The 21,255-nt window shown below is 39.1% G+C and overlaps 2 protein-coding genes across 4 annotated transcripts in view; one reads left to right on the forward strand and one right to left on the reverse strand.

Moving 5' to 3' along the window:
• The first annotated feature begins 1,079 nt into the window (after positions 1-1,079).
• On the forward strand, positions 1,080-6,309 carry rps27a (ribosomal protein S27a). The gene is made up of 6 exons (XM_028820511.2): positions 1,080-1,156; positions 1,283-1,347; positions 2,137-2,191; positions 3,135-3,220; positions 5,730-5,861; positions 6,120-6,309. Exons 2-6 carry the CDS (start codon positions 1,300-1,302, stop codon positions 6,267-6,269), a joined length of 471 nt encoding a protein of 156 aa, XP_028676344.1. The 5' UTR covers positions 1,080-1,156; positions 1,283-1,299; the 3' UTR covers positions 6,270-6,309.
• A 5,015-nt stretch (positions 6,310-11,324) lies between these two features.
• mtif2 (mitochondrial translational initiation factor 2) overlaps positions 11,325-21,255 on the reverse strand; it is a 36,692-nt gene continuing 26,761 nt past the window's right edge. For 2 of the 3 annotated variants that reach the window (XM_051919683.1, XM_028820220.2), the window contains 2 exons: positions 18,368-18,508; positions 11,325-11,583 (listed from right to left, as the gene is read on the reverse strand). In XM_051919683.1, the coding sequence (XP_051775643.1) occupies positions 11,414-11,583; positions 18,368-18,508 (311 nt within the window). In that variant the 3' untranslated portion in view covers positions 11,325-11,413. The remainder of the gene's footprint in view (positions 11,584-18,367; positions 18,509-21,255) is intronic. The other variant, XM_051919682.1, reaches the window with a different exon arrangement.

A 21,255-nucleotide genomic window follows, 5' to 3' on the forward strand; every position in this document is an offset into this window, starting at 1 on the left:
TTTTTGTGCGCGCCCTTAATGAATAGAACCAGGCCCAAGTTGTGAAAGCAGAGTATTCATTGTAAAACAGGAGGAGTAATTTTGATATGAATGATTTTTTTGACTCTGCACTTTGCCCAGACTTAATGACTGACACCATCAGAATGGATATAGTGAAAAGCAAAGCCTTGCCAATCAAAGATTTTACAGTTATTTAATTTGCAAATTATTCTGTCAGGGTTTTCCTTAAAGCATGATGGTTCGAGTTTTTTTAAATAACTCGTAGCCTTAGTATCAAGTTCGATCTGGGATCACATATTTCTCCAGGTTTCAATGACCGATTAACTTTTTAATATTTGCTTTCTAAAGGCAGCTTTTTCTCATCAACTCTCACCTTGTCTCGTTTCATCTGCGCTGGCTTCCTTCCTTCTTTCTCCTCTTATTTATGTTACCTGCTATTTCCATTTCAGTTGCACAGCTGATGAAGGTTATACGGCCAAAACGTTGTGTCATTAATCTTCTTTCCTTTTCTGCTGTTGCTACCAGTCCTTCCATGACTTGCTCTGGACCTGTGGAAATGAATTGGACTAACAAATTGATGGATATTATTGTCTGCCATATATAGACTCTTCTTCAGTCTTATGACGGTTGCCAGTCTAACTGAAGACGTTTTACCAACATCATCTGAACTGAGATGTACGGCAAAGACGCTGAAAGACTACCTTTATTAAAACAAAATCTCTGAGTTTTAACATGTATGAAGGCATCAAAGAAATTACTCCGATTTAGTGAATGCGTAAGTTTGCCCTGCCTACGCTGGGTTGCTGCATAGTGCCCATATAGGACTACAATGTCTAAACCTGAGTTCTGTACTGTACAGTAATTACTTTCGATGAAGTAATCTAAGAACTACCAGTCCCATAATACACTGCGAATTCATCCTATGGTGTCATTTACATAGCCTGTGAGCTGCATCAATTGTCTTATTTTATAGTAATTTTTGTTAGCCACTCACGTTTGGTAAACTTCAAGAATTTATTAAGGTGCGACTAAAAGATTTGCATTTTTTGCGCAGGCAGAATAATAGACAGCCACCCCCTGTCCTGCTTGCAAGAAAACCCCGTAGTGCGCAGCGGAAGCCCTCTTCTCATGATCCGCCATTAGCTGTAGGTTAGTGGTAAGTTTTCGCTCCTGCATTTATCTTTATATTCTTGATTAAAACAGCTAGTCTGTATTCTTAGTATCACCCCCAAGGTGTTTTTTTGAAAAGTAAAATGTTTATTTGCTTTTTTCTTGCAACTAGGTGGACGAAATTTAAAGATGCAGATCTTTGTGAAAACCTTGACTGGGAAGACTATAACCCTAGAGGTGGGTTGAGCGGCGTTGCCCTAATGTGTATGTCCAAATGTTCTGTCATCGTCATTGCGTGCCACCTTTCAATTGCTCATACTTAAAGACAAATCATTTTCAAACAAGAAATGTATTTTGTAAAACGTTACAGATCTGAACAAACGCATTCTGACACACGTGCACGGCCTGTTCCTGCGCATGTGGGTACCGCTCGCCCAATACACGTTTTAGCGGTACAGTTTGCGTGTCTTAGTACTGAACGCCGGTTACTTTTGGGGTCCAGTCTAATGCTACATGCTGGCTGTTTTCGGCAGCTTGCTTCTCCGTGTGTATGCACAATGACATGAGAACTCGGAGTTTGTAAAATGATAATGTACTAATCTGCAGTTTGATCTTTTCTCCAAATATCGGAAGAGAGTAAATTGTTAAGTGATCTAACGTCGTATAGTAGAATAACAGATAGCTGTTCTTCTCTTTGACTATACGGAAAACTCGTCCCTCCTGGCTTTTTTAAATTAGTTAACTTAGGATGCCGTATCACACCGTAGTGATACTCCCCAGTTTAGATTTCAAACAGTTTTCACGTTTTTATGTGATAAAAGCAATGTGTTTTAACAGGTACCTAACGGACTATATATACCTTGAAATATATTTGCAGTGGTGTCTCATTTTTGACCACGTCCTTAGTTTTATAGCAACACTATAAATGGCTGGTTTATTGTGCATTTAGCTTTGTTGACAGTGTGGAGCAGTGGTATTGTAAAATGGAGAGAACTGTACAAATACTTAAGTTTGTTGTTTTTACAGGTTGAGCCTTCTGATACTATTGAAAATGTCAAGGCAAAAATTCAAGACAAGGAAGGTAAACTGAAAAGCTCTCTTTCATACATTTTTTATATACTGGAGGTGTTTAATGTGTTTAAGGATTATTTCAGTGTGAAACATCGGCATATAATGCCATTATAAAATTACAAGAAACATGGCATCCAGATCTCCTCCTCACTTTCCTATTTTTTCAAACACATTTAAAAAAAAAAATATTCCTGTGTGTGTATATATAACAAACAATACTAAAGAATTTTTGTTTGGTGGACCTGCGTGTTGTTTACAGTTCCACAACCATTTATGCCAGGGCTTTGCAGCATAGAACTGTGAGGTGAAAACCTGCCCCTCCAGATGGTGAGGAAATCCTACATAATAATGTTTTTGGCTGATAAATGAAGTAACACAATCTGGTCAGATACATAAGATTTTCTATAACACTATAGTTTGACAAAACGGCAAGTTTTAGAGGCAAGACTACCTGATTGACAGTGCAATTTCCTGGTTATAATGTAGCAGTTCTAGCTTGTCCTCTTTACTTACACCATGCTGTGACACATCTTGTTTGCATTTTCTTAATGCTTAAATGAACTGTAATGTTGTGATTTTGCTAGCAAACTCCTAGAGGGTCTCATGTAATCGTGTTCTTACCCTCAGCGTTTATGTATCTCAAGGATGGTTTTTCGATATCCTTTCTGAATAAACTTGAATATTTTATTAAGTTCCTTTTTTTTGATAATCAATTTATCCCAAACACAGAATTTCATAGTGTTTTCCCAGAATGTAAAAAATCAAGATGGCAGTTTGAATCCAAGAAATCCTCAACAAATTTATGGTATATTCATTCTTGAAAACCTGTAACGGATATTTAGGCAGCATAATGGTAGTTGATTCAGACTGCAAAGTTTACTTGTTACAGGTTCACAAATCTTGACTTTGACATTCAGAGCATTTTTAAATAACTGGTTGTTTGTCCTTTATAGGCATTCCTCCAGATCAGCAGCGATTGATCTTTGCTGGTAAGCAGCTGGAAGATGGACGCACTCTGTCTGACTACAACATTCAAAAGGTGAATATCTTTGTCAAGTGTCTTATCAAAGATTTTAAAAATAAAAAGCTCTGAAACATTTCTACACTGAGTTAAGTTGGCAAGGTTGAGGAACTGTTAGCATTAAGGAGTTGTGGAAGACCACAACTGTGAGCAGGACATCCTGAGCAAGACTCATCTACTGTTACAGTATCGTTGACATGATAGACAGGTCTTTTAACCACCATCCAAAAAGCAGACACTCTGTTTGGAAGGTACGTCATCTTAAGCTTTGAGACTACTAGTGTGTAGTCTGCACTTCAGGAGGTAGTTCTCAAGATATATATACTACTTGGCTTGTTTACTGGCAAATAGTACTTAGTGGAGTAGAACTGTTGCTGCTTTTAGTGTTAAATATTTTTCTTCGATTTGCCTTTTAAGTGCATTAGTTCTTTCATATATTTAAAACATGTTTAACACATGAACATATCGGTTTGAAATAAAGGATGAGAGAAAATGAAATGCTGCTTTTGTTCATTTACTTAGGTTTGACAGAGTAGCTCAATAACTGACTTGTGTTATGGGCTAACAGCAGTTTCTGAAGGCTTATTGTAATACAGTAATCCCTCCTCCATCGCGGGGGTTGCGTTCCAGAGCCACCCGCGAAATAAGAAAATCCGCGAAGTAGAAACCATATGTTTATATAGTTATTTTTATATTGTCATGCTTGGGTCACAGATTTGCGCAGAAACACAGGAGGTTGTAGAGAGACCTGGAACGTTATTCAAACACTGCAAACAAACATTTGTCTCTTTTTCAAAAGTTTAAACTGTGCTCCATGACAAGACAGAGATGACAGTTCCGTCTCACAATTAAAAGAATGCAAACATATCTTCCTCTTCAAAGGAGTGTGTGTCAGGAGCACAGGCTGTCACAGAGATAGAGAAAAGCAAACAAATCAATAGGGCTGTTTTTAAGTATGCGAAGCACCGTGGCACAAAGCTGTTGAAGGCGGCAGCTCACACCCCCTCCGTCAGGAGCAGACAGAGAGAGAGAGAGAGAGACAGAGTTTGTTTTTCAATCAAAAATCAATACGTGCCCTTCGAGCTTTTAAGTATGCGAAGCACCGGGCAGCATGTTGTTTCAGGAAGCAGCTGCACAAAAGATAGCAACGTGAAGATAATCTTTCAGCATTTTTAGACGAGCATCCATATTGTCTAGGTGTGCGAACAGCCCCCTGCTCACACCCCCTACGTCAGGATCAGAGAAAGTCGGCGCAAGAGAAAGAGAAAAGTAAGCTGGGTAGCTTCTCAGCTATCTGCCAATAGCGTCCCTTGTATGAAATCAACTGGGCAAACCAACTGAGGAAGCATGTACCAGAAAGTAAAAGACCCATTGTCCGCAGAAACCCGCGAAGCAGCGAAAAATCCGTGATATATATTTAAATATGCTTACATATAAAATCCGCGATGGAGTGAAGCCGCGAAAGGCGAAGCGCGATATAGCGAGGGATTACTGTACTGTTTAATTATCTGAAATAGCCCCCCCCCCCCCCCCCTTCACTATATGAATGTTGAAGGTTCATAACTAAATGAAAAGTTATAGCTCTTTTTAATGTTAAAAATACACAATGATTAAAAGGCAAAGTGTCACTGAAAAGTAGTGGATTTGTTGGAGGGTTATAAAAAGCTGCAAATCAGTGTGGCTCCAGCCATGCTCGTTTCACTTAAAAATATTTTTATGGAGAGGTTGACACAATTTTTCAACTGGATTCTCCAATTGATGACGTACCATCTATTTACTTACTAATTTATGAAACCTAGTTCCTTTTTTTATTTATTTTTCTTCCATAACATAGAGCCTCATCTTATGAGATGGATACCTCCTGTGTAATGGAAGTCAAATGTCTCTAGGTGTTTTATATTTCTCATAAACTACAGTGTACTTTTTTCTACAACCATTAATAGGTTCAGTATGCATGTACCTCGGTAGCTATAAACACTTTTTGTACAGTAATTTGGTTTTTGGTGGTGACCATCTGTGCTGGAGTTGAAGCAGACATGGCATCTCTTAAAAGTCCAGTGCATTCTGTTTGGACAGAGTGCAGCTTACCAAAAATAGTTACTTAGGCCAGTTCTGCACATGAAAAGAAACGTGCAGGAAGTCAGAGATATAGGATGGGAGTCAGATGTATGTCTTGTCATGCCATTGCTTGTGACCTGGACTTGAAGCATGACTGGAGGGCCATCTTGCCCTTTCTTGCACCATCACATGTTGGGGAGAGTGAGACAGAGCGAGAAGCCCTTCTTGTGCCATACAAGGTGGAAAGGACATCTCTGCTCAGATTTCAGTTTTTGCCTTCTGTTTCTTAATGTTCTGTACCAGTTTGTGCAAGTTGATGCTCTATGTCCATTACTATTTATTAGGCCTTAGTTGTCTTAGGTTGCATTTTTAATAGCTACCTCATAAACCTGCTTCTTCTTTAAATGGGGAAGTCCTTTATAATAGCAAGGCACAATTGTACACTCACTTTATATTCTTATTTTGTTAGGAATCAACACTTCATCTTGTGTTGAGGCTTCGTGGTGGTGCCAAAAAGAGAAAGAAGAAGTCTTACACCACACCCAAGAAGAACAAGCACAAGAGAAAGAAGGTGAAGCTTGCTGTGCTCAAGTACTACAAGGTGAGCTGACAGTTTGACAAGTCCTCAATTTATGACAGTTTTTTTGTTTTTGTCCTATGTAATACATTTCCTTTTCTTGCAAATATATGCAATATATTTGCTGTCAATTCATATGCTAATTTCAAGGTTAAACACAAGTGTAACCATTGCTTTTAACTTTTATTGGAATTGATCAGTAATGTTTTCTGCAATATGCTGTATGGCGTTTTGAGAGAACAAGCAATGTTTAATTTTTTATTTATTTTTTTTTTGGGACAGGTTGATGAAAATGGAAAGATCCATCGCTTGCGACGCGAGTGCCCGGCAGATGAGTGTGGTGCTGGTGTCTTCATGGCCAGTCATTTTGATAGACATTACTGTGGCAAGTGTTGTCTAACTTACTGTTTTAACAAGCCTGAAGACAAGTAAAATGAACACCAAACTATTAAACAAAAGTTTATAAAAGTAACACGGCTTTGTTTCATTGAATTTTCTGAAGTGGTGTCAAATGTTTATAGATACATTTTCATTAAAAGTATGAAAATATCCATCAGTTATAATATTGTGGTCATTGAGGGAACTGGGGATGTGTGTTTAAAGTCTGATGCAGCATGTCCAGTGCATAAAACCACTGTAGTGGCCTTGCCGTGTTAGAGTTCACAAGAGTAGAATGTTTGTATTCAGTAACAATACCAGTGAAATTTTACAATATTTGATATCGGTCTCCATTGTTCATGTGAACAGTATTGTGTCTGTTTTGTAATAGACTATAAATATTAAAAGTACCAAATTTTGAAATTTACTATCAGTAGCCCAACTATTTAGTAAACTAGTATTGGCATTTATAAATATCAAAATACAACTAAGTGTTTAATGTGTGATCAACATGGGGATTCCCCCAGTGTAACATTTGGGAGACTGTGTGTGTCTGTGTTCTAATTTTGGGTGGAGTTTGGCCTGAGGTTTACAAAGGATGATGTCATCAAGGACCACCAAGTTTATTATACCACATGCACATTCCAAATTTGTACTCTTGACATTTTCATTCCACTAACTAATAATGCTTAAAATCGATACTAAACGTAATTCAAATGTTTTTGTTCCGTTAGCGAATTCCAGAATAATTCAAGATATATATTTTTAAAGTGGTTTTGTAACCATATGCTTTCAAAATCTGTTTTGTCAGATCATCTTGGTTAAGTTTGTATTATTTTCTATTTTAAGATTTATCTTTGAATCAGTAGCTGTACTATTACTGTTGAGTTGGACTGATTTGTTTTGCAAATGTTAGACTCCTGGTGCTTTATCTTTCCCAGTTACATTTGTTGAAATGTAAGTCTTACTGTGTAAATAAAATAAATTACTAATTTTACATTAATCCGTTGTTTCAGAACTGACCTAAAACACCCTTCCTTGTGCTTTAGTAGTTTAGATGACTTTGTTATTGCGAAGTCTGTGCATTAATCCAAAATTATTACATTAACAGGACTTGCAGTTTCTCACATTCTAGGGGCTTTTATCAGTGAACTTCAAAAGCAAAAAAAGTGACAATTTGTCATTAGAAATGAAGTATGCTGCTTTGTCAATGAATAATTTTGTTATTTCCTAATGGAGCAGCTCATTTCATTGTCTGTGTACAGAAGCTAGAGAGCCACGTCGTCTTGAGTCTTGCCTTGATTTTTTTACTTGCTACAACTGTCGGGGGGCGGAGTGGTATGTATATACATAACCGTGGATGTGTGTGAGGTTTCTTCATGACCCTGAACTGTATAGACTGGTCAAAACATGGAGGGCTGCTTAAAACGGACATGTGTAGATGTGCTACATACAATCGGAGAATTAATGTAATTTATTTTGTTTCGTCCAACAACCTGATGATGCTACAAGTTAAATAATCATCATAATCGCATCACTGTGCTCCTAAATGCACATGTCTATTTCTTAACTAACTCTTTATTTATATTGGGGTAAAAGTGGCAGTAATTAAATGCGGTGTGTTTTATTAAGTAATAATCCTTAATTAAAAAAAAAAAAGTTCAGCAGTCAAGCATTGAAACTCTCCTGCCTTGAACAGACAGCATTTCCAGACACAACTGGTGCTGTTGCATTACCACTGGGTGCCATTTTCATGTGTAGTTTTGTCTCAGGTAGTTGTGTGTCTTGTGGAGTAAGTGATGAGTGTGCGCAGTACTGGCTTTCATTTGGTACTACCATTACTTTCAAATTAGTACAGTTACATTTTTGGAATTTAGGTGACATTGCTACTGCTTTTCTGCGTTCTGTTTTAATATCTTCAGTCATTGGTTTAACTGGCAAGTGGGTTGCCAGTGTTTCCTTTACCCTTGTAATTAGGCCCCTCCACTACTGATTGTGTACACCTCTTTTTCGGCATTGCTACTTCACATATTCAGTTGATCGTCCTCTGCTCTTTCCAGCTGTGATTCATTTAACGCTAATATTGGCCGTGTTTCACAGCCGGAGAGCAAACTGCCCTTTGCACAGCTTTCTAAAAAAAGCTCTCCTTCAATGCCAGAGAGGCCGCTTCAGAAGATGGCACTGAGAGACAACTCCTGGGATTTCTCCCATGGACCTCACTGCCACGGCTGTGCATGTGATCTGAGATTATAGATGAATTTCTGGGCCTAAGATTTTATAGCCAACAGAACTGCCTGTCATGTACTGTAAAACAAACTGAGCATCGCTTAAGATCAGGTGACTTGGTCATTCTGCTCATAGTGGGCCAAACCACTCCTCCTCAGTGATATGGGAACCACAGTCGAAAGTAGTTGTAAAATGCTCTCCGACTTTTATTCAAAAACAGCATTTTTCATTCGCCACAAATTGACAATTTTTAAAAAGAAAAATCCAATTTATTTCACATTTAATAGTGAATTATTTTCTTGAGGTGCTGTCTTAGCCCACCCATGACTTTAGTTGTGGGTTATGTCAGAGTTGCTGATCCCATCAGTAGATCATCTCCGTTTACGTGACTGAAAATTGTTGGGTACATCAAGTTTAGCAACCGAGTAAAAGAAAAATCTTGTAGCACAGCCGTGACTGCCCGATGGAGCCGGTGCCGTATGAAGGGGCAACGGGCAGGGAGTGTTCAGCTGCAATCGCTGCATTTTTTCTTTCTGTTGTGATTTGTAAAATGTGACCTCAGACAGATGTGCGTCTCTTCTGTTTGTGAGGTCCAAAACGCCTGCATGCATCATTCTTTCTTGCTACACTGGTGGTCAGTGCTCCTGGACAGAGCCCACCCCATAACTGAAGACAAACTCAGACTTGCTTGATATTGTTGGAATGAGGAGCTGAGCGTGTCACTCTATGACTGATCATCAGAGGAGCACACCGCTGACTGCCTCCGACTTGCTAAGACGATGTAAGTGAAGGCTACAACTGGAAAAGCCATCTAATAAGACATGACTGTCATTCTCTTAGAGTAACGTCCATTGAATTTTGTAATGCAAAAATGAAGACTGCAAAGTTTGAGGTTATACCTTGTGATAGCACTTGGAATAAAGTTGATTTTTGGTCAGCCTGGCTGATTGACAGAGATGACATGGTCTTCCACAACAGCCTCCCCCGATTGGATGTACAGTACCCTATTTTACTACTGATAAAGGAAAACACTGAAAAGCAGCCGAGCAATTCCAAATTTAAACTGGAATGTAGAAGAATAGATCTTCAGTGTAAGTCAAGTGAAGAGGGTCTGGCTGCTTTTCCATGCATCACTTCAGAATATGCCAATCAATTTACATTAAATTTAGTGTGTGTATTCATTTTGGCTCTGGTCAGATTATAGGGCTACTCTTGTTTCTTTGAGAAATCTTTCTTACATTTTGAGTCCCAAATCAAGGTTACATACAAACAGATTGTCATGAAAGTTTAGCAATACATAAAAATCTGTATCTAAAAGGGAGACCTTAAAAAGCAATGTACTTACTCATCGACTCAGTACTGCCCCCTGGTGCCTAACTCACAGACTTCGAGAGTTAAAACATTTTTGTTGAGGGAATGTATTGCCCTTCACATTCTGGGGAGTAAATTCTATGTTCTGATCCTTGCGTTTCCTTTTTTTAATTTATTTTCAAGTATTGTGCCTTCTGCATTTCAAATCTGCAGTCCTGTAATGCAAGTGACAGAACCGATGAAATTGTTTTCATCCCAACAATCCCTCTGATTGCCAGTAATTGTCGGTTTTCTTTTCAATGTCTGCTTTGCTGTGACCATAAACTAATCATAAGGTCAGGCCCTGAACATTGCAGGCATTGACATCAATGGATTGTTTCTCTCATGTGCAGCTTGATGTTGCTTACTAATAAACAATGTCAAACAGGCCACACACTTGTAAAGCGTTTGCTTAGTCACCTTCAATGACTTATAAGTTGAAATAATATACTGTTACTTATATATTTTACTTATTCTGTAGATGTAGTATTGATATGAAAGTGAAATACACATTTATTCATTAAAATACTGTGCACTTCTCATCACGGGTGATGAATGTGCCGATGGCAGTGGTGCTATGGATTCTGAGGTGTACAGAAACATCTTACCTGCTCAACTTCCAGTCAATGCCTCCAAACCACTGGACAGTGCTTCATCCTACAACATGGTAATGATCCCAGATATACTGCTAAAGCAACACAGGAGCTTTTTAAAGCCAAAAAACTGAAAATTCTTGAATAGCCATGATACTCACCCGATTTCAATCCAACTGAGTTGGCTTTCCATATGATGAAGAGATAACTTAAGGGGACAAGCAGGAGCTGAAGATGGCAGAGCATCACCAGCGAAGCTCCTCAGCACCTGGTGAGGTCTATAAATTGCAGACTTCAAGCAGTCACTGCAAGGGATATTCAACAAAGTCCTAAATATGACTGCCTGAATACACCTACCATTGTTATGTCCCAAACATTATGGTGCCCTGAAAAAGGGGTTGGGGGGGAATCCATCCATTATCCAACCCACTATATCCTAACTACAGGGTCACGGGGGTCTGCTGGAGCCAATCCCAGCCAACACAGGGCGCAAAGCAGGAAACAAACCCCGGGCAGGGTGCCAGGTGTTTCTTCTTTCTAATCCATGTAGAAAAAGTGTGGTCATTTCTACATGGTGTCACTGAAATGAATGCAAATACCATTAAATGAAAGTCTGCAATGTGCACTTTAATCACCTCTGAATTGTTTGATTTGTAATTTTAAACTGTGGAGGAGAGGGCTAAATCAAGGCTAAATGTGTCTTTGTCCCAAACATCATGGCGGACACAGTAAATCATATGCCGTTTATTCTTCTTCAGTTTTGAAGTTGTAATCTACCCATCATACTCCACTTGAATTGAATAAGCGTTTATAGTGCACCTTTTAAAACAACCTTCAATGGTGTTAAGTAGTTGTTATTACTGCAGGCGTAGCCATAAATAAACTGAACACAAAGGGTAGCGTGTGCTTGGAGTACTTAGTTTAAACAAGACAAAAACGGTTTTCAAATTAAAATAAGGTATTTTTTATGAAAACTACAGAAATGTTGCAGTTGCCCTTAATACATCTTCTAACACCTTTTGTGTCATTTTAAAACCCCGGATCCCAAGAGATTACTTGCTGCTTTTCCACTTCTTTGAAACACACCAACTCGTCTCCAGGCTCAAAGTCGATGTCGCCGTCCAGACTCACACCACAGTCCATGCCGGTCTTCACTGACTGCACATCATCCTTGTGATGCTTTAGTGTTGTAAGAGAGCCTGGAATGGAACAGTACTTCTATAAAACGGGATTTAAAAAAAAAACCCAACACTATTCATTTTTCTTGTCCTCATGTAGAACTTCTGTATGATCAGCAGTGCTGAGGGGTGTCTTGTTATTATGCACTAATAAATACCAGCACATTGCACTGGTAACCAATCCAGGCCAGTACAAATTCAGCTCAATTTCTTCTACAAGTCTCTGTACACAAGTATACACTACAAACCAGCGTGTGTATAGAATTATAAAAATGTATAAACACACACACTATTTGTACCCTAAGTTCTTGTCTATAAGCCGGACTCATGTATTAGCCGGAGACCAAAAATCATACGAATTTTTAAAATAAAATCGTATCATAGATAAGCCGGACTCATGGATAAGCCGAACGTACTATAACCTATAACTAATAGAAGGGAGGGAGGTCAGTGGTCTCACTCGCACCCATTTAATTTCTTTAAGGGGGGAGAGAGTGTGAGATATTGCCGTCTCTCTCACTCCCCGCATGGCGCGGTTGGAGCGGCCGGAGCGCGTTCTTTCTGCTCTGGGCGTCGCCGAGTCAACACGAGCGCGTAGCGGTCATTTAAATTGTGATTTTATATGTAAGCATATTTAAATATATATCGCGGATTTCTGCAGACAATGGGTCTTTTAATTTCTGGTACATGCTTCCTCAGTTGGTTTGCCCAGTTGATTTCATACAAGGGACGCTATTGGCAGATGGCTGAGAAGCTACCCGGCTTACTGTTCTCTCTGTCTTGCGCTGACTATCTGTGATCCTGACGTATGGGGATTGAGCAGGGGGGCTGTTCGCACACCTAGACGATACGGACGCTCGTCTAAAAATGCTGAAAGATTATCTTCACGTTGCTATCTTTTGTAAAGCTGATTCCTGAAAAGACATGCTGCACAGTGCTTCGCATACTTAAAAGCTCGAAGGGCACGTATTGATTTTTGACTGAAAAACAAACTCTCCCTCTCCCTCTCTTTGTCTGCTCCTGACGGAGGGGGTGTGAGCTGCCGCCTTCAACAGCTTTGTGCCGCGGTGCTTCGCATACTTAAAAGCCAAACAGACATATTGATTTGTTTGCTTCACTGCTTTGAAGAGGAAGATAGGTTTGCATTCTTTTAATTGTGAGACGGAACTGTCATCTCTGTCTTGTCATGGAGCACAGTTTAAACTTTTGAAAAAGAGACAAATGTTTGTTTGCAGTGTTTGAATAACGTTCCTGTCTCTCTACAACCTCCTATGTTTCTGCGCAAATCTGTGACCCAAGCATGACAATATAAAAATAACCATATAAACATATGGTTTCTACTTCGCGGATATTCTTATTTCGCGGGTGGCTCTGGAACGCAACCCCCGCGATGGATGTATAAGCCGGACTTATGTATAAGCCGATATTCTATTTTTTCATTTTCACAACTTTTTTCCTTAGATAAGCCGCGGCTTATTGACAAGAACTTAGGGTAATTATGCAATTCGGTAACACTTTAGGTAGTGCAAAAATGCATCTATTACTCCATTACTCTTTTGTAACAAAATTTAAACCATGGATTCTTTTGGTGTTAATTATGCTTATAATGCATCAGTAAGATGGCAAATGACATGGCCTATTAAGAGCATTTGATATGAATATGAAGGATTTACAGGTCAACTACTGAAGTCCATCCATCCATTTTCCAACCCGCTGAATCCGAACACAGGGTCACGGGGGTCTGCTGGAGCCAATCCCAGCCAACACAGGGCACAAGGCAGGAACCAATCCCGGGCAGGGTGCCAACCCACAGCACACAAACACACCAAGCACACACGAAGCACACACTAGGGACAATGGTATCCAATATCAAAGGAGATCTGTCTCACTTAAGCCACTCCGGACTGCTTCAAAGTGACATTTTTTAGTAAGCCACATTGCAAAGATGAATAAACACTTTACTGATGCTTTGTAAGTTCAAATAACACCAAAACACAAAACCTTTATTCACATCTTGTTGCATAACAGTATGCATGCGAGTAAGCGAGGCGTTTTTGCAATGCCTAAACTAAAGCGTTACCTCAACTCTAAAGGCCACTTAGATTTCCTGATAGACTATTTATTCAGTGAGACCAGAGACGCCAAACAGGTGCTTCTGGACCGGAGAGATTGTTTTAAAATGACCGCAGGAGCAGGGGAGACATTTGAATTGATAAAGAACAATGGAGGGTCTTGAGAGATGGCGATGCTTCTGTTGCTTTACAGGAATTTGGCAATGCCACCAGTTTAAAATTACAGAAGAGGACAGAGGAAAATACACCAGGAATCATGAGGATGTCATTCGACTTTCAGACAATAAAATAAGAAATGGATAGAAGTAAAAAGACGGAATGAATATCATATAAGAACAATGTGGGACATTTTTTTTCTGATAATAGTATAATATTATAGTAATAAGCAATTCAAATTTGCTTAAAAATCACACAGAAAGTGTTAATAATCATTATTTTCTTGCACATATTCATATAATAGAATAAGTAATACAACTAAACTTAAAAAACGGATAAAGCTGGGACTTGAGCCATGATGCCTCTGACATGCAGTGTATTTTGCACTGCTGTAGACAAGCACTGAAATGTGAAACATCACCATGGCTTTCTTTGAGGTTTCCACAGCTAGTCTGTCCACTTTTTTGTGTGCCTTGGGGCCATGTGACTGGTCCATTACTGAAAATGGTTGGTCTTTAGGGTGCCTGCACATAGCCAGGAATGTCTCGTCAGTCAATCAGGCACATGTAAACACTATATATATTGTGGCGGACACCCCTTCAGTATATGCTCCGGGGCAGCAAGCATGGGCTACCCAATATCTTCCCTCAGACTCCTGCAGGGCTTCATGGGATTTGGACTTTGGTGCAACCCTGTTGGGATCCGCAGGCACTTCCGGGGGGTGCTGCAGCAGGAGCTGCTGAGCCCTTATGGGCAGTTAATTCGCCACACCCAGAAGTGTAGCCGGAAATGGGTACCTGGAGCACTTCTGGGCACCTTATAAAAGGAGCCAGCAGCCACTACTCCAGGAGTCAGAGTCAGGAGCAAGGAGACAAAGCTGCCAGCGAGGAGTGGAGGATTTAAAGGAGAAGATTTGTGTTTGTGGGTACGGGGAAGACGTAGCCCACAGACGAATAAAAATAAAAAGTTTATTTTACGTGTGCTTCCAGTGGCACTCATATAGCGCCTTGTCACATATACACACACACACACACACACACATACAGTGCATCTGGAAAGTATTCACAGCGCATCACTTTTTCCATATTTTGTTATGTTACAGCCTTATTCCAAAATGGATTAAATTCATTTTTTCCTCAGACTTCTACACACAACACCCCATAATGACAACGTGAAAAAAGTTTACTTGAGGTTTTTGCAAATTTATTAAAAATCAAAAAACTGAGAAATCCCATGTACATAAGTATTCACAGCCTTTGCTCAATACTTTGTTGATGCACCTTTGGCAGCAATTACAGCCTCAAGTCTTGTTGAATATGATGCCACAAGCTTGGCACACCTATCCTTGGCACGTTTCGCCCATTCCTCTTTGCAGCACCTCTCAAGCTCCATCAGGTTGGATGGGAAGCGTCGGTGCACAGCCATTTTAAGATCTCTCCAGAGATGTTTAATCGGATTCAAGTCTGTGCCACTCAAGTACATTCACAGAGTTGTCCTGAAGCCACTCCTTTGATATCTTGGCTGTGTGCTTAGGGTCGTTGTCCTGCTGAAAGATGAACCGTCGCCCCAGTCTGAGGTCAAGAGCGCTCTGGAGCAGGTTTTCATCCAGGATGTCTCTGTACATTGCTGCAGTCATCTTTCCCTTTATCCTGACTAGTCTCCCAGTCCCTGCTGCTGAAAAACATCCTTACAGCATGACGCTGCCACCACCATGCTTCACTGTAGGGATGGTATTGGCCTGGTGATGAGCGGTGCCTGGTTTCCTTCAAACATGATGCCTGGCATTCACACCAAAGAGTTCAATCTTCGTCTCATCAGACCAGAGAATTTTCTTTTGGTGCCTTTTGGCAAACTCCAGGCGGGCTGCCATGTGCCTTTTACTAAGGAGTGGCTTCCGTCTGGCCACTCTACCATACAGGCCTGATTGGTGGATTGCTGCAGAGATGGTTGTCCTTCTGGAAGGTTCTCCTCTCCACAGAGGACCTCTGGAGCTCTGACAGAGTGACCATCGGGTTCTTGGTCACCTCCCTGACTAAGGCCCTTCTCCCCTGATCACTCGGTTTAGATGGCCGGCCAGCTCTAGGAAGAGTCCTGGTGGTTTCGAAATTCTTCCACTTATGGATGATGGAGGCCACTGTGCTCATTGGGACCTTCAAAGCAGCAGAAATTTTTCTGTAACCTTCCCCAGATATGTGCCTCGAGACAATCCTGTCTCGGAGGTCTACAGACAATTCCTTTGACTTCATGCTTGGTTTGTGCTCTGACATGAACTGTCAACTGTGGGACCTTCTATAGACAGGTGTGTGCCTTTCCAAATCATGTCCAGTCAACTGAATTTACCACAGGTGGACTCCAGTGAAGCTGCGGAAACATCTCAAGGATGATCACAGGAAACAGGATGCACCTGAGCTCAATTTTGAGCTTCATGGCAAAGGCTGTGAATACTTATGTACATGTGCTTTCTCAGTTTTTTTATTTTTAATAAATTTGCAAAAATCTCAAGTAAACTTTTTTCACATTGTCATTATGGGGTGTTGTGTGTAGAATTCTGAGGAAAAAAATAAATTTAATCCATTTTGGAATAAAGCTGTAACATAACAAAATGTGGAAAAAGTGATGTGCTGTGAATACTTTCCGGATGCACTATATATTGTATATTATTATATATAAAAAAGGTACATTCAAATACCGACATACTTTTTCCTAAAAGTGAAAATACACAAGAATGGAAATGTAACACACATTATCTACAGATAGAAAAGAAGAATTCAACCCTTGGATTTTTTTATCCCGCTATTTCTTCATTGCATCAAATCAATTTTGCCCCAAAATGACAGTCATATGTAGATAAAATGCATACATTTTTTAGACAGATCATAAAATAAATGTCTTTGTGATCGTCATTTCATGTCTGAATGTGCCTATCTGACGGCCACCATTTATAGCGTCGCAACTGTTCAAAAAAAGCTTTGGTCTTTTTACACTGCAGGCTTATCATGAGATCTCCACATTATTACTGTATATATTCGCGTATAAGTCGGGTCTTGAAATCTGAAATATTGATCATGAAATCAGACCCCCAACTTATATGCCTGTTCAAAAATGCGACACTTACATTTTATTTATTTATTTATTTTTACATCTTCTTGCCTCCTCCAATCTCACAATCATTTTCTCAAACACATCGAATTTTGTTGCAGTAGCGCAGTTACCAATTTTGTTTCGCCACTTCAACAACTTTTCATTTAAAACCTGCTTCATATTTTCTTCTGATTGAATGCTCCATCGTAGATAAGGGATGTTCTTACAATAAAGGTGTATGAGGGTGTGAGATAAAAAAAAAAAACTCCAAACAGTGCAAACGTCACTTTGTAATAGTTCAGGTATTACTGTGTGGTCACGTAGGGACAATACATAGTAAAGAAAGGCCATGTGCTCCGTGGTTACTCTCTCAGGTGGGCATTAGCATATCATAATCTCTTGGACCAATAGCATGAGTTTACCGCATTCGACTTATACGACCAACATTATAAAATACCAGAAATTATACGGTAAAAATCAAACCCCGACTTATCTGCGGGAGAACTTAAACGTGAGTATACACGGTCTCAATAAAATAAACTTAGAGAAATACTTGGTGTTTGTCATAAAAAACATAACTAATTTCTGAGGTCCACTAAAATTTATTTCAAAGGGAGTCAGTTGTATGTTGAGGGCCTGAGTCTATCCTGGCAACATCAGGAACAAAAATAGGGCCAACCTAGAAATTGCAGGGCCCACTCACGCTCACCCACAAACACACAGTGACGATCTGAAATAATTGCCTTAATTAGCCTAACCTGCAAGTCTTTTGAATCGCAGAAGGAAAACCAGAGTCACTGGAAACAAATTCAAGCAGACATGAGGGGAACATGCAAACTCCACACAGACAATGATCAGCTGCAGGAGTCAAGCCTAGGACTCTTGATCTATGAGGGGGCAGAATTAACAAAGGGAAAGAATTAAGCACTGTGCTTGTGCCACCCTATTTATGCAAAAATATGCACTGATTTGCTTTAGTAGCAATCATATTGCAGGCATCTCACAAAAATGGCCCTGTGCAGGTAGAATTTCATTGATTAGTATTCTGAGGGCAATGTTAGGAAAATAGGAAAAGACTCTTCTTGATGCAGAAGAGACAATAATAATATTATTTTTATTATTATTAAATAATAATAATAATAGTAATTATTAGTGATTGGTTTTATTATCCTATGTAAAATGATAATGTTTTATAAAAAGCCTGTTCCTAAATTTAAAATTCAGAACAGAAAACCGATCATTTCAAGTGATTATTATTGCCGTATAATGTTGTAAAAAGCTTTAGATTTTTAAAACTCTTGGGTTCAGTGGGTTCAGAGAAGTTAGGAAGTTATCTTGGCTTTATTAGGTTTCACGGAACAGAAACATTTTGAAAGGATTTTTGAAACAGGCCAGATGGTGTTTCATTTGAAGCTACACTGTTAATCTACTAACAACACTTTCATAGCGGCAGATGTCCTAGTTAATAACCCCCATAATGAACACACTCGGGTTACCTTTCCAAATTTCATCTCCACTTCGCAGCAGTTTAAACTTCATCTTCCTTTCTAGATGACCCTTCTGTACTCGACAGCCTGCCACTTGCACTTTTTTCTTCCCCACAGTTACATTGAAAATTGCCATAACTGAAGCTTTTCCTGTGAGTGATATAAGACACAAGGGTTAGAATGAGAGTGTAGAATGCTGGGAAATGTCCTTGACCAAGTGAGGTTTACACATGCTGTGCAGTCACTAAACATTACAAGAAAAAAAAAAATGCAGCACCACCATAATGAGTCCAAAATAAAAATTTTAAAAACATGTTTTCTTGATTTACAATATAATAAACTTTTAGAGAAATATATATCATCTGACTTTAGTATATGAATACTCGGTTTGACATAAAGGATATAGAGTTTCAAAATTATGTCAAAACCCCAGAGACTGTCTATCTTGTAACATACAGGAACATTCACATACCTTCCTAAAACAATACTCCACCTAAAAATGATATTTTTGAATTTGTTACTTACCCCATGTTGTTTATTTGGATGGCAGAGAAAAAAAGCTTTATTCTCATGTTTTCATGCACATGTGAGAGAAAAAAAAGTCTATAATGAAATATAGAACGCTTATATATAATGAAATTTGTCACTATTGGCTGGAATTCTATCATATACTGTTTTTCACCAATTTGTATGAAAACACAGAATTAAATATTTATTCTCAGCTAACACTACAAAACTACATGGGGTCAGTAACAAAAAAAATTTTGGGTGCAGTATTCCTTTAATCCAAATCTGCACTGGCTACATGGCAGGGAACAGTCCACTCACAGTCAGAGGAGGACAATTTAACCTACCCTGACTGTCTTAGCGGACTTAAATTGACGTAAACATTCCAAATATACCTAAGCGCAGATTAAGAAAAATTTGCTTTGAAAAGTAAATCTAGCAGTGTTGGATTTGGATGGCCCCATTTTTATATAAATACATGTAATCAAGTAAAACGGGTAAATGGAAAGTGGAATTTATAATAAGAAGTGACTGCTGGCCATTGCAGTCAATGATATCTCATAGGCAGTCCCAAACTGTTTCAAGCCTGCACAGCTTTTAGCGCACATGTGTGCCACGTATGGATAACCATACCCAAGTTTAAAGCTGGTGTCCTGATAGACGGACTCACTTTGCTTGGCTTGTGGCGAAATAACGGTTTAAAGAAGTTCACTTTCAGCTTTTTTCAGTGTAAGTGATTGTTTAGTCTTCTTTAAGTGTTTTTGTTTTCTGGAATATGTGTATATGTCTTTTGCGTTTTGTTTAAGAGCTACAGAATGGAGGAAAGTGTAGCGATGAAAACCATTTCCCAACTTGGCAATTGAAGTGGAGGGAGAATAGGCGAGTGAGAAAAAAAACTTTCCTTTTATAAAGTAGACAACTACAGTTGAATGAGTAAGGGTATGCCTACAGATGAGTTTTGATCTGTGGTTGTGGATATGAAGGGAAAAATAATAATAATCATTTTATTTATATAGCGCCTTTCCCAAGCTCAAGGCACTTACAGAATATAAGAAAGAACGGCAGGGTATACAGTATATAGCATTGTACAAATATAAATATAAATAAATAAAGAAGATTACGACAGTGAATTCAGAGAAAAAAAAAAAAAAAGACAACATAATTGATGGTCTCGCACACACACATACAGGTTACATGCGCATCTCGACAGAGAAGTAAACTGAGAGTACAAGATGACTCAGACATGTGCAAACTCCGCTATACAGTAATCCTTCACTTATTGCGGGAGATAGGTTCCAAGGCCGACCGCGATAACTGAATTTTCGTGAAGTAGGGACACTATATTTATTTAATTACTTAACGTGTATTTGGACGTTTTTAAACCCTCCCTGTATTGTTTACAACCCACCATTTACTCTATTAAAAACAGGGACAACTGCTAAGCAATATGAAATCGGTAGATAAGTTTACACTTACTGTATAGCAAAGTACACGTAGCAGCTTGTAGGCGGTCATGACGTCGTCGACCTTGTTGCAAAGATTCCTAAAGCAGATTCCATCCAGACTACTGCCTTATCACGTCCACTTGCAACTCGTTTTGCACCCTGGTTAAAGGACACTGCGGCTGTAGATCTTATATGCTTTTCCTCCTTTTTAAATAAAAAGAATCGATGTCCTGCAGCGGTGTAGCTGTTCCCTTCCTTCAACATAGCCAAAACTTTTACCTTTTCTGCAATCATTTGCATCTTCTGTTGATGCTTGGACACGGCCCCTGAAGCAGTAGCACGTTAATGATGAATGAGTGAGATGAGACTTCCTGGTTAATGCAACACTCCGTTGCTGAGCCAATCAGCAGCACACAGGAACTTAACTGCGTGCTCTGATTGGGTAGCTTCTCAGCCATCCGCCAATAGCATCTCTTGTATGAAATCAACTGGGCAAACCAACTGAGGAAGCAAGTAAAAAGACCCATTGTCCGCAGAAACCCGCGAAGCAGTGAAAAATCCGCGTTATGTATTTAGATATGCTTACATATAAAATCCGCGAAGTCGTGAATCCGCAAAAAGTGAACCGCGAAGTAGCGAGGGATTACTGTATACAGTTCACTCAAAAGATTATTTTAATTCAGCATAAATAAACTGAAAACAGAACAAAACAGAATAATAAAATGTGTTGTATTGGTGTTTGTGCCCACCACCTCATCTTTAGCAGTTATCAGCTACTGTGTTGCCTATAAACATAAATTTATCCCAGGAAATGCACTATTTAAACTGCAACATTTAGTATAGGACAATATCTATATCTCTCACTAATATATTATATAATTAATTATATATATATATATATATATATATATATATATATATATATATATATATATATATATATAT

This window comes from Erpetoichthys calabaricus, chromosome 15, assembly GCF_900747795.2.
Source record: "Erpetoichthys calabaricus chromosome 15, fErpCal1.3, whole genome shotgun sequence".
NCBI classification, from domain to species: domain Eukaryota; kingdom Metazoa; phylum Chordata; class Cladistia; order Polypteriformes; family Polypteridae; genus Erpetoichthys; species Erpetoichthys calabaricus.

Excerpts from the sequence above, each read along its gene's own strand:
- rps27a (XM_028820511.2), top strand. The coding sequence starts at position 1,300 with ATGCAGATCTTTGTGAAAACCTTGACTGGGAAGACTATAACCCTAGAG. Across the intron at positions 1,348-2,136 it reads GGAAGACTATAACCCTAGAG|GTTGAGCCTTCTGATACTAT; the intron begins GTGGGTTGAGCG and ends TTGTTTTTACAG. Across the intron at positions 2,192-3,134 it reads AAAAATTCAAGACAAGGAAG|GCATTCCTCCAGATCAGCAG; the intron begins GTAAACTGAAAA and ends TGTCCTTTATAG.